This window comes from Myxocyprinus asiaticus, chromosome 11, assembly GCF_019703515.2.
Source record: "Myxocyprinus asiaticus isolate MX2 ecotype Aquarium Trade chromosome 11, UBuf_Myxa_2, whole genome shotgun sequence".
In the NCBI taxonomy this organism is placed as follows: Eukaryota; Metazoa; Chordata; class Actinopteri; order Cypriniformes; family Catostomidae; genus Myxocyprinus; species Myxocyprinus asiaticus.
In genome coordinates, this window is record NC_059354.1 from 12224709 (window position 1) to 12236590 (window position 11882).

Consider the following 11882-nt stretch of genomic DNA (forward strand, 5'->3'; position numbering starts at 1 on the left):
CAGATGAGGTCTTGTCTATTCTCGTTTGAGTCTTAATGAGCTCACAGGTACCTCACGTGATCTCTTATTGGGGAAAGATCTGATTGAATCTAAGATAGCTGTCTATTCTCAAGATACTCTCTTTGAGAGAGTATCTTGAGAATGGTACTTAAAAATGGAAAACACAGCATGTTCTGTTCTTAAGCAACTGAGCTCTAGCTCTGCTCACTACTAAGGTGTGTTTTTTTTTTTTACTTTTGCTGTAGTTTCCTAGATGACAAGAAGTTAACTCCTCGCAGAGATGTGCCTTCATACCCAAAGGTAAAAAGGGAAATGTGCACAACAAGTGTATAACTATTTTTTACTTTATATACTCAGTGTGTGCTCTAATAGTTTAATATAGGACAGCACAGCACTCTGTGCATTAAGAGTTCAGTTATTTTTAGTGTTGATCCTATAGGAAACCACATTGTGTTGGTTTAAGGATACATTAGTGAAGGTTTTAAGAGATCGTTCACCAAAAATGAATATTTTGTCATTATTTACTCACCCTCATGCTGTTCCAAAGCCATGTGCTGTTGTCTTTGTTCATGGAACACAAAAGGAATCTTCACGCAGCTCTTTTCCATATAACAGCAGCAGTTCATAGTGATAATATCTATCAAGCTCCAAAAAAACAAAAAAAAAAACAAAGTACAATAAAACTGTAAGATAAGTAATATGTATGTCTTATGTGCTTTATTCCAAGTCTTCTTAAGTCAGCTCATTATTTTTAGTTCATCAGTTGTAGGATACAACTGGGCTAAACTGGGATCACTGCTGTAGCCTCTTCATGAGACAAAAATGTAACTATCTATAGCTCATGGTTTATTTTTCAGTTATTATTATGTATATATTTACAATTGTATTTGTGATCTAATTTATGTTGGTATTTTTTCACCTGTTGTCATACAGTGATTTTTAAGTCACTGCAAAAGGGGCTGGTGGAATTTAGAGGGTATAATGTTTGGATTTGGTATGATTATTGTTTTTATTTATTTTTTTAACCACTTCCATATTTTGATTATATTTTCATTTTGTTTGAAGTGTGATATGAATTTAGAATTTTTTTTCGTGTTTTAATAAACGAATTAACGTCCAGTAGAAGTGAAGTGCGTGCAGATACAATCACTATTAAAACAAGCCACGATTTGTGTGTCAGTAGATGAAAATGATTAATGATACTTACATTCTCTATAATTTAATGAAGCATACATCCAAATCCTAATGAGATTCACATTTTCCATGTGTATAAAAGGAGCATGTCACTGTCATAGAAATACTGTATACCTGACATTCATCAAGGATGTAGTTAATGCACAATAGAACGTAATTTTCAATTCTTCTAATTAATTGCATACAGTCTATTTATACTACCAACTTCTTTTGAATGTGCTGTCTTTGTTTATATCGCTGGTTCTTGAGGGAATGAACTATATGATAAAACTTAGATGGTGGAATAACCGGAGAAGAACCTCAGAATTAAATTGCACTTGATCCAGCCCATTTCACCAAACCCACTTACGCCTAGACTTAGCGCATGATTACAATCATGAAAATACAAAAACTTCATGGCCATGCCCACTGACTTTGCACTTATGACCAATAGCATAGAGCTACGCTTAGCACTAGCACTCTTAAAATAGGGCCCATTGTTTTTCTTAAGTGGATAGATTTGTTATGAAAGTGTTCAAAGTGGGCTCACATTGACTGACCTCATCACAGTGGAGATTCATTTGTTTATAGAATACTTGAGATTTTATGAAATGCAAAATGTAATTGAAATGAGCAAAGAAATGTTGCACCCTTTTCTGAAGTGGTTATTTTGAGCATAAAGCATTCATCTTAATTTGTTACTCAAAAAAAGCATCATGCTGTCTCAAAAGTATTTGCATAAGTTGACAAATTTAGCCCTGTAACTATTGTCCCTATATTTACACAATATCCCTAAACCCAAGTGTGGGGTAAAAGGCTCCCTCGCCACCTTCTTTTATAAAATACATTTTAATCAAAACGACCTTCCATTATTATATCTTTTCACACAAATCATTTTGCTCTTTCAATATTCCAAAAAAAGAAATCTATTTTTTGAATCTTGATACACTTTGTGACCAGAAAAAAACAAAAAAAAAAACATTTTCCTTAAGGTGTGCCTTTAGCCCCGTTGTACCCTACTCTCTATCCAGACCTTTCACCTGTACTGTGGAAGTATGACCACTTTACATCTGCTTTAAAGCATATTCCTCATAGTTGTGTGAATTAAATGTATGCAATGGCCACAGCCAGGCGTTGGTTACCGGGGGTTAACTGGGAGCTCTGTTGCCTGCAGTACATGCTCTCCCAGCAAACCACAGATGCCCTCAGAAAACCCGCCTTCGACGTCTGGCTGTGGGAATCCAGCGAGGTAAGAGTCTAACACGACACTGTTCCATCTTTCTCCTCTTCTCTCTTCCCTGTTTTCTCTCTTCTGCATCTGCTGCTTGTGTGTTTGTGTTTGTGCATGGGGCTTATGTAGTACCACCTCTCCCAGGAGACAGTAGAAGCTTTGAGGCAGCCAATCTTCGATGTGTGGCAATGGGAACCTAATGAGGTGAGGATTGGCCGGATTCAAGATGTTCTGTTGACCAGTGGTTCTCAAATGGTTTTGCTACTGAACATCAAATGGCGACTCAATCATGTTTATCCTAGTAGCAAATGAACCTTCATTTGATGTACCTGTAGTTTGATTAATTTGATTTTCTTTTATTCAAATTTTTGTTTTGTTCATGGTTTCCGAGGCATGTCACTGTCCACGTTGGCATCTACCTAATTTGGCTAACTTGAATTTGCAACATATGGATGTCAACAAAAACTACAGGAAGCATTTTCTCATCACTTTTAAAGTTGATTAGCTTATTTATTTTTCTATCCTAACCATGCATAATAATAAGGTTAGTTGCAATTTCTTATTTGCATTTTCCTGCTGCCAGCGACCCAATCAGAACAGACCTACAGCCCATTTTAGGTCATGACCAACCAGTTGAGAACCACTGCTGTAGAATAGTTGTACAAGTTGTGCGGCACTCTCAGAAAAAAAGGAACCATTAAAGGTACAAAGCCGTCACTGTGAAGTGGTATCGGAACAGTAGGTTGACTTTTCTTTAGTTAAAATCGGGCTGTGCTTCACGAATACGAAACACTGCCCACCAGTGGCCAAAGTGGTAAGTGTTGTTGGACGTATGAGTACGTGTGAGCTATGTTGTCTGGGTGTAATGTCCATGGAGGGGCGCCAAAAGCGAGTTGTGAAGAGAGTTGTTTTTTGCTGTACAGGCCTTAAAGGCCTGTTCACACTAAATCCGTTACGATTTTGCGAGATGAACCTCTGACGGAAGGTCTAAGTGTTCACACCGAATCTGTAAAAAAAAAATGAAACGAAAAACGATTTCACCCCTGTACAGTAGGCAGCACTGTTGCTGTTCTACAAATATTTATATCAGTCTCCTGTCCGCACCTTCAGCTGTTAGAGATTAATATATTGAATGCTGTTAAAGCATTTATTTACCTATTTTGGCATAACTGTTTCATTATGTTCTTTCCATGATGTTGATGCATTTTGAGGAGTATATAATTTGTGTTTTTTAGGCGACTGAGTTGAGTAAATAGCGCTGTTGGATATTTAATGCACATGTATTTTGCTATGAGAACGGGCTCCTGAATCATTTTCTGTTTTTGTAATGCCTGGCTTAATGCCTGGATAATATAACACAAGGTACAGTGATATAAATACACATGGAATAATGTACATTAAGAATAACAGTAAGCTATAGTATAAAATAGGATGCATAATATAAAAAATAATATGAAAGAAAACACTGGCTCACGGTCTTTATTTAAATTATTGCAGTACTTTGTTATATTATCCTTTCAATAAAAATAGCAGTGTGGTTCTGCAGTTCGTTTGTCTACAGAACATCATTGCATGTAACGAGTCTTTTTATGGGATATTTTACTATGAGCTTAGTGCAAACGAATTGCAGAACCTCACTGCTATTTCTAATGCCATGAGGATATAACAGACACAGTGATTTACATATTTAAAAATGTACATTAAGACAAAAAAAAAACCAAAAAACATAAGCAAGCTTTCAAAAACAGATCGGGTTTACATTTGCAGTGCAAAGGGCTCATGAACTGCAACTATTTATTTTTAAGCATATAATTCTTGGGGGTGTATCAGCTGCATGTCTAATGCCAGTGTTTGCCAGTTGACTAGCACCACCAACGCGCTGGATTAAGCAGCTGCAACAACTCCGGAAAAATAACAAAAAGCTCTTATCTCATTGGTCAGTCAGTTCTCATCGCAGTACGAAGGAGAAAATCGGACCACTCGCATCAAAAAAACCTTCGTATTATCAGCGGACGATTTTTCGGACCTGATGTGAAAAGCGCCATGGGAATCCATTGTTCCCGTTAAAAAGCTTGTCGGAACTAACAGTCGCACCGAAAAAACGTGTCATATCGAACGTGATTACTTACTGGTTTTAAAAAAAGATCTGAACCCGGGTGTCCCACGCCTTGACGCAATAATGTGGCGGATCCTAGGGTACTGGAACTCTCAGAAACAACATGACGACTTCCCATGTGATCATGTTGCCTGGGGTAGTACCCTTAAGGAGACAAAAACATCCTGTACCTTTTTAACCAGAGGGATAAAAAAGTTCCCCTTAAGTGTACCACTCCAGTGACGACACTTGTACCTTCAATGGTACCTTTTTTCTGAAAGTGTGATGTATCTAGAAGGCTGCTTAAGATACCAAATATACCAAATGTTATTTGCAAATATACATTTATATTTATACAAGATTGTCTTAAGTCATCTATTTCAAGGAAACATATGAGAGACACTTGATGAGCATGCAGCAACTGTTGTTCTTTTCAAAATATGTTATTATCATTGTTTTGTACTTTAAGATGCTGAGTTGTCTGGAGCACATGTACCATGACCTGGGGCTGGTAAAGGACTTTAATATAAACCCCATCACACTGAAAAGGTGGCTGGTAAGAAAACTATAGCTACAGTATTTAAAGGAATATTCTGGGTTCAGTACATGTTAAGCTCAGTCGACAGCATTTGTGGCATTATGTTGATTACCAGGTTACAGTGAGGCACTTGATGCACAATGGAAGTGAATGGAGCCAATTTTTGGAGGGTTTAAATGTAGAAATGTGAAGAATATAATTTTATAAAAGCACCTACATTAATTCTTCTCTTAAAACTCATGTATTATTTGAGCTGTAAAGTTGTTTAATCTTTTTTACAGTCGTTTTAGGGTCTTAGGATTTGTTGACATTTCATCGTCATGGTAACGAAGTTGTAAAATTTTTACACAGAAAAGGTTAGTAAGTGATTTAATCACGCTAAAATCACGTTTACACACATATTGTTTATGACTTGTGGTCATACTTTTGAAAATTGGCCACCATTCCCTTCCATTTTAAGTGCCTCACTGGAACCCAGATTTGTACTTTTTTAAAGAAAGTCAAAAATAATTTTTAGTTATGCCACAAATGCTGTCGATTGAGCTTAACTTGTATTGAACCTGGAATATTCCTTTAAAATAATATAACAATAATAATAGAACAATTCTGATAGATAAGGCTTGGTATCTTACTTAAATGTACGTTTATGGGATTTTTGAGTCCACCTGGTGAAAATTAAGTTTAATAAATAGGTGTTTTGAAAAACAAGGAATAGTAATGGTGATAGCAAGTGTTACTATTTATGCAGAACATTTAGATATTGCTTTGCCTCTCTGTCCCCCTTACAGCTCTGCATCCATGACAATTACAGGAACAATCCTTTTCATAATTTCCGCCACTGCTTCTGCGTCACACAGATGATGTACAGCATGATCTACCTCTGCAACCTACAGGTAAAGAAACTTTTTAACATAATATTCTGTCATGATATAGGGAAAACACTTGTTGTGACACTTCTTACTCCAGTGAATATTTTGCAGGGTAGGTTTATTTTTCAAAGTCAGTTTCTACATAGGCATATATCTTAAAATCTTGGCTTCAAAATAGTTGTTGAACATTTCCACCGTTACTGCCCAGGAAAAAAGATACAATTCATTGAACACACGTTGACCTTTTGTGACAACTTGCCCCAATAGCGGCTCCCACTATATAGGGTTGTACACAATATACAGTATACTATAAGTTATCACAATGGAAGCTGTCATTAAACAGTTTATGCCAGGCTTTCCAGCTACATTCAAACAGTAAAGCAATTATGAAACAAACAAATCATGAAGCAGCAAATATGTGAAAGGTAACAGAAATGTAACACATTTTCTGCTTTATAGCCACCTGTTTCTTTTCCCAAGGAAAGTTCGAGTCGCAGAGGTAGATAAAAGAGGAGTCGGAGGTGAATGAAAGAAAGAGATTGAGGGATCGTAAAGGGAAAAAGAATGATAAATGAGTGATGTATGGGGGTGTAAAAGCAATTTCGCTTGCAGCCTCTCACCCTCCTCTATGTGTTGCGGTTGCCATGGACCTGTATTAGAGTTCATTGAATTAATTATCCCAGCTATTACAGGCCGAGCTATTAGAGGCCAAATTAATTACTCCAATTTACCAGTGTAGGAGAGCTGGAATACACATGCTAACCCTGCCTCACCATCATTGTTAACACACTCAAACACACATATTTATAGAAAGGCTTTAGTTTGCTGTGATTACGTGTTTTTCAGGAGAAGTTCACACAAGTAGATATTCTTATTTTGATGACTGCAGCTGTGTGTCATGACCTGGATCATCCTGGGTACAACAATACGTAAGAGCCTCTATAGTTTATTAACACATCATTTACATTACCATATGCACATTTACCACCAATCTCTTTCAAACAGGGTTGGGCAAAATTTCAGAATGTAAAAATTGCAACCTAGTCTCATAGAGGCTGCATTGTAAAACATCAGGCAGCTGACTTTGCAGCCTAATCAGTTAAGGGCTTAATAACCAACAGTGTTTTTGAATGAATGGAACTCTTAAAGGTGCACTCAGTAAGTTTTTGTTCATGTTGTCTTGAACTTTCACTGACACCTAGAGGTGTGGATGTAGCATCATTCAATCTGCAAATGCAATAGTTTTAGGTAAAGATGCTCTTGCAGAAATTCACTATTCACTATGTAGTATTCGGCTGGTCATGTGATTCAAACATGGCAGTCTTCATGAGGGGACCCTCTCCATGTTGAATAAAACAACTTTTATAAGGTTACTGATATGACAGGAGTCTTCATCTCATGTGAGTCATCATGACTGTATACATATGTGTCAAAATTGCAATTAATTTTTTAATTAGTAAAAATTACTGAGTGCACCTTTAAGGAAATTAGTCACAGAACATTTTGAAAAGCAGCTTATTTTCATTCTACCTCTGTATACAGCCTCCAAAGGCAGAATTTTTCAGTTTTTGGACACAGCCAGAATGAACATTACTATAACTACAGTACATTTTTGCAATCTTACTTTTATGTGCCGCATTCTACGCTTCGCTGCAGTTTCCTGGTGAAATGAACACTAGAGGTGCTACAACAACTGTGTGTTTTATTCACTTTCACTCAAATCACGAGTACAGCTGCTGATTATGACTTTATAAACACTTATTTGTCACTCTATTACTCGTACACTGCTATGTTATAATATTTAAACACTTTTATTCTAACGCATTATTTTAAAAATGCTACATTTTAACGCTTTTATTACATACCCATCTACATTTACACACTAATTTCAATGTGATTAGCTTCCGCGGTAGCTCACCTGATAGAGTGTTAGACTTTAAACTCGGGAGGCTGCGATACGAGTCCGGCTAAGCTCATAAGCTGACACATGAAACTAAAGTGTCATAGAAGCAACATGAAATGACGTGGCTACTTCAAAAAATGTGCTTTTTCATAAAGTTTTTTGTTTTTGGACACTTTCGGTTAGGTTTAGGCGTTGGTTTAGGGTAAGGATGTCTGTTTTAGGTTTAGGTTATAGTTTTAAGTTAGGGAGGTACGTTTTACTCATTAAAATCTCCATGTAATATTCACCTTTTAAACCTTGTCTGATTACAACACCACTTTACTGGCTTTTGGCGACCCGTGCTGGACATTTCACTGGGAAACCGCACCCAAACGTGTAATAAGGCACGCAATTACGTTTTGCAAAAATGTTGCCACGGTCATGTATTGTTCATGAGACCAGGCTGGAAACTTGTCTCCCTCTCAATTCATGAGTTGGAATTTGAATTGGACACAGCCCACAGGATGTTACATTGAAATTTGATTTGGAATAACAGGAAATGGAATTTACCGAATTGCTATTTAAAGACATTAAACATAGTCACACAGAGCAACTTTTTAGATAACTTCTAAGATGTTGTTTAAGTTTTCCATCTTGTAATTTCCATATTGTTTGGCTCCATTTGAAAGATTTTGGGGTAAACTAGTGATAATGTGCTCTTCCACCGTAGTCCATAAAATAAAAGTTAATTTATTAAATTTAATGATTTTTTTTTATTAGTGTAAAATAATGTATATTTAATTATCAAAATAAAGTATATACAGTTTGTATAAATTTGTATTTATTTTTTTTATTTATATTCAGTATACAGATATAAGGTGCCATTTTAAACAAGGATTATTGAAATGATCTAATGTTTCTGGAAATACCCCATATGCTGTGTTTATTATAACATGTTTATGGGTTATTCATTCTGAAAAATAAAATGATTACTGAATGATTATTGAAAATTACACAAAGCAGTTGTTTTTTTATTTTTTATTTTTTTTCCATTTTCATTTGACTTTTTATTTAAATTCAAATTCAAATTACAAATCTCCATTCTGTTCACTACCGAATTCAAATAAAATTTGAATTCAATTCAAATTTGCTATTGAATATGTATTTAGAAGGCATTTTCAATTTAATTCTAAATGGTTAAAATGGTGCACAACCCTACTTTTCAGTCTCCTCCCTATTTTGCAGGTATCAGATTAATGCACGCACAGAGCTGGCTGTGAGGTACAATGACATCTCTCCTCTGGAGAACCACCACTGTGCTGTGGCCTTCCAAATATTCTCTCAGCCTGACTGCAACATCTTTGCCAACTTTGATCCTGAAGCCTTTAAACAGATTCGTCAGGTATGCCTTGTGGCATTTAAACTGAACTGTGTGCACATATGTATTTTTAAATTGAATAAGGATTTGGTATTTTATTTTCTCTGACAGAGAACTATTACTCTGATCCTGGCCACAGACATGGCTCGACATGGAGAGATTTTGGACTCCTTCAAGCAGAAAGTGGATAAATTTGACTTCACTAATGAGGAGCATGTTACTTGTGTGAGCTTTCCTACCAGTGTATAAAATTACATACATGTATATAAATAATAGTTTTTTAATTATTCATTCCATTGTGCCCATTAATTGGATAGTTCATCCAAAAATAAAAATTCTCTCATCATTTACTCACCCTCTTATCATCCCAGATGTGTATGACTTTCTTTCTTCTGCAGAACAACAAAAGATTTATAGAAGAATATCTCAGCTCTGTAGGCCCTCACAATGCAAGTGAATGATGGCCAGAAATTTAAAGGTCCAAAAAGCACATAAAGGCAGCATAAAAGTAATCCAAACGACTCCAGTGGATTAAATCCATGTCTTCAGAAGTGATATGATAGGTGTGGGTAAGAAAAACAAAAACAAAAAACAGATAATTATTAAAGTCCTTTTTTACTATAAATCTCCACTTTCACATTCTTCTTCTTTTGTTTTTTTGCGTTTCACATTCTTCATGCTTAGTGCCATCTACTGGATAGGGAATTTACAGTAAAAAAGGACTTAAAATTGATCTGTTTCTCACCAACACCCATATTATCACTTCTGAAGACATTGATTAAACCACTGGAGTTGTATGGATTACTTTTACACTGCCTTTGTGTTCTTTTTGGAGCTTCTAAGTTTTGGTCACCATTCACTTGCATTGTGAGGACCTACAGAGCTGAAATATTCTTCTATAAATCTTTGCTATGTGTTCTGCAGAAGAAAGAAAGTCATACACATCTGGGATGATAAGAGGGTGAGTAACTGATGAGAGAATTTTCATTTTTGGGTGAATTATCTGTTTAATTCTAAAGGGCATTTTTTACCCTGACAGCTAAAGATGGTGCTAATTAAATGCTGTGACATCTCTAATGAGGTTCGACCAATGGAGGTTGCTGAGCCCTGGGTGGACTGCTTGCTTGAAGAGTACTTCATGCAGGTGAAATGTGAATATTCTGCATCAGCGTTAAGATTATGTTGGGATTTATTTTTTAGAGTTTACTCAAAAATGAAAATTCTGTTATAATTTACTCACCATCATGTTGCTCTAAACCGGTATGACTTCCTGTTTTCTGTGGAATTTACCCTGTGGTCCATGCAACTTTGTGTAATGACAAATTCCATGCAGTTGCATGGGTTTGGAAGAATTCTAATGGCCTTCAATATATGGACCATTTTTATGATTTTTATTAATAGTGCTTTTATATAATTTTGAAGCTTGCTAGCCCCAGTCCCAATTCACTTACATTATATGGAAAAATATTTTTTTTCTTCCAAAATTCACCAAAGAACAACATAAGGGTGAGTAAATGTTGACAGAATTTTCATTTCTGGGTGAACCATTCCTTTAAAATCAACATGCACATGTAGTGTTAAGAGGTGTTTAAATCTCTTAATTTGTAATGGCTGGCCTTATCAAATTGATCTTAATACCAATTTAGTTCTTTCTCTGAATACTCCTCTCAAACAGAGTGATCGAGAGAAGGCAGAAGGCTTACCTGTCGCTCCTTTCATGGACAGAGAAAAAGTGACCAAGCCCACGGCTCAGATTGGCTTCATCAAGTTTGTCCTCATTCCCATGTTTGAGACCGTGATGAAGGTGAATATTGAACGGGTATTCACAGAAAGCACAACTCTGGAGGTGGTTTTGCTCTTAATTGTTCTCAATGTACTCCAGCTGTTTCCTCAGATTGAGGAGATAATGGTACAGCCACTAAGAGAATCCCGCGACAGATACGAGGAGCTTAAGCAGATAGATGACGCCATGAATGAGGTTAGCAGCATGTTTGTGGTGTTTTGTTGTTGTTTGCATTACCTACTTCCATATTATTGTATTATGCTTGTATTTTTTTGCAGGTACAGAAAAAGAAAAGTGAAAATTTAACAATGGGAGGAAAAAAGAAATGAGGAAGGTCACTGTTCAAAGATTGTGCTGTTAGCTACTAAATTGTATCATTACAGCGATCATTTATATGTTACCTCTGTGTGAAACCTAGTTTGTTTTTTGTTTCAGCTGGAGTCCCCATAAGAGACAGCTAATGAGTGGGAAATGTGTGAAGTTTTGGCCATCTTCTCAGAAAATCCAAAGCATCTTTCAGGGAATTGAACCTTGTACAGCTTATTCCATTCTATAGATTGTGTTGTTGTTATTTGATTTTGTAAAAGTATAAACATTATACAGGATGTACAGATTTTTTGTCACTTTTACTCTTAAAAATAAAAGTTTAACTTTAATAAATACTGAAGTCAAGAAGTCTCTCTTTAGTAATACAGTACTATTTTTCTGTCCATCCTGTCCTTTGAGGAAACTGTAGCTGCATGTATAAATGCCATATTTAATTTGACATGGATGAAAATGAGGCTGTGAGGGATAGACATACAGTCCATTCAATAAGTTGTACTGTCTTAAGGTCCTAGAAACTTTCTGAAAATATCATGTCTAATTTTCACAACCCATTTTCTTTTCCACACTGGACATTTTTATAGAAATTGTATTAATGTAAATCAATAT

The 11882-nt window shown here is 35.9% G+C and overlaps 1 protein-coding gene across 3 annotated transcripts in view; it reads left to right on the forward strand.

The window, feature by feature from the left end:
• LOC127447823 (high affinity cGMP-specific 3',5'-cyclic phosphodiesterase 9A-like) overlaps window positions 1–11876 on the forward strand; it is a 46279-nt gene extending 34403 nt beyond the window's left edge. Inside the window, exons 8-19 of one of the 3 annotated variants that reach the window (XM_051709900.1) lie at window positions 246–300; window positions 2534–2608; window positions 4969–5055; window positions 5826–5930; window positions 6753–6835; window positions 9034–9190; window positions 9278–9391; window positions 10206–10310; window positions 10842–10970; window positions 11049–11144; window positions 11228–11283; window positions 11385–11788. In XM_051709900.1, the coding sequence (XP_051565860.1) occupies window positions 246–300; window positions 2534–2608; window positions 4969–5055; window positions 5826–5930; window positions 6753–6835; window positions 9034–9190; window positions 9278–9391; window positions 10206–10310; window positions 10842–10970; window positions 11049–11144; window positions 11228–11278 (1057 nt within the window). In that variant the 3' untranslated portion in view covers window positions 11279–11283; window positions 11385–11788. Of the gene's footprint in view, window positions 1–245; window positions 301–2533; window positions 2609–4968; window positions 5056–5825; window positions 5931–6752; window positions 6836–9033; window positions 9191–9277; window positions 9392–10205; window positions 10318–10812; window positions 10971–11048 lie in introns of all 3 variants that reach the window. The other 2 variants (XM_051709899.1, XM_051709901.1) reach the window with 2 other exon arrangements.
• Window positions 11877–11882: the final 6 nt, after the last annotated feature.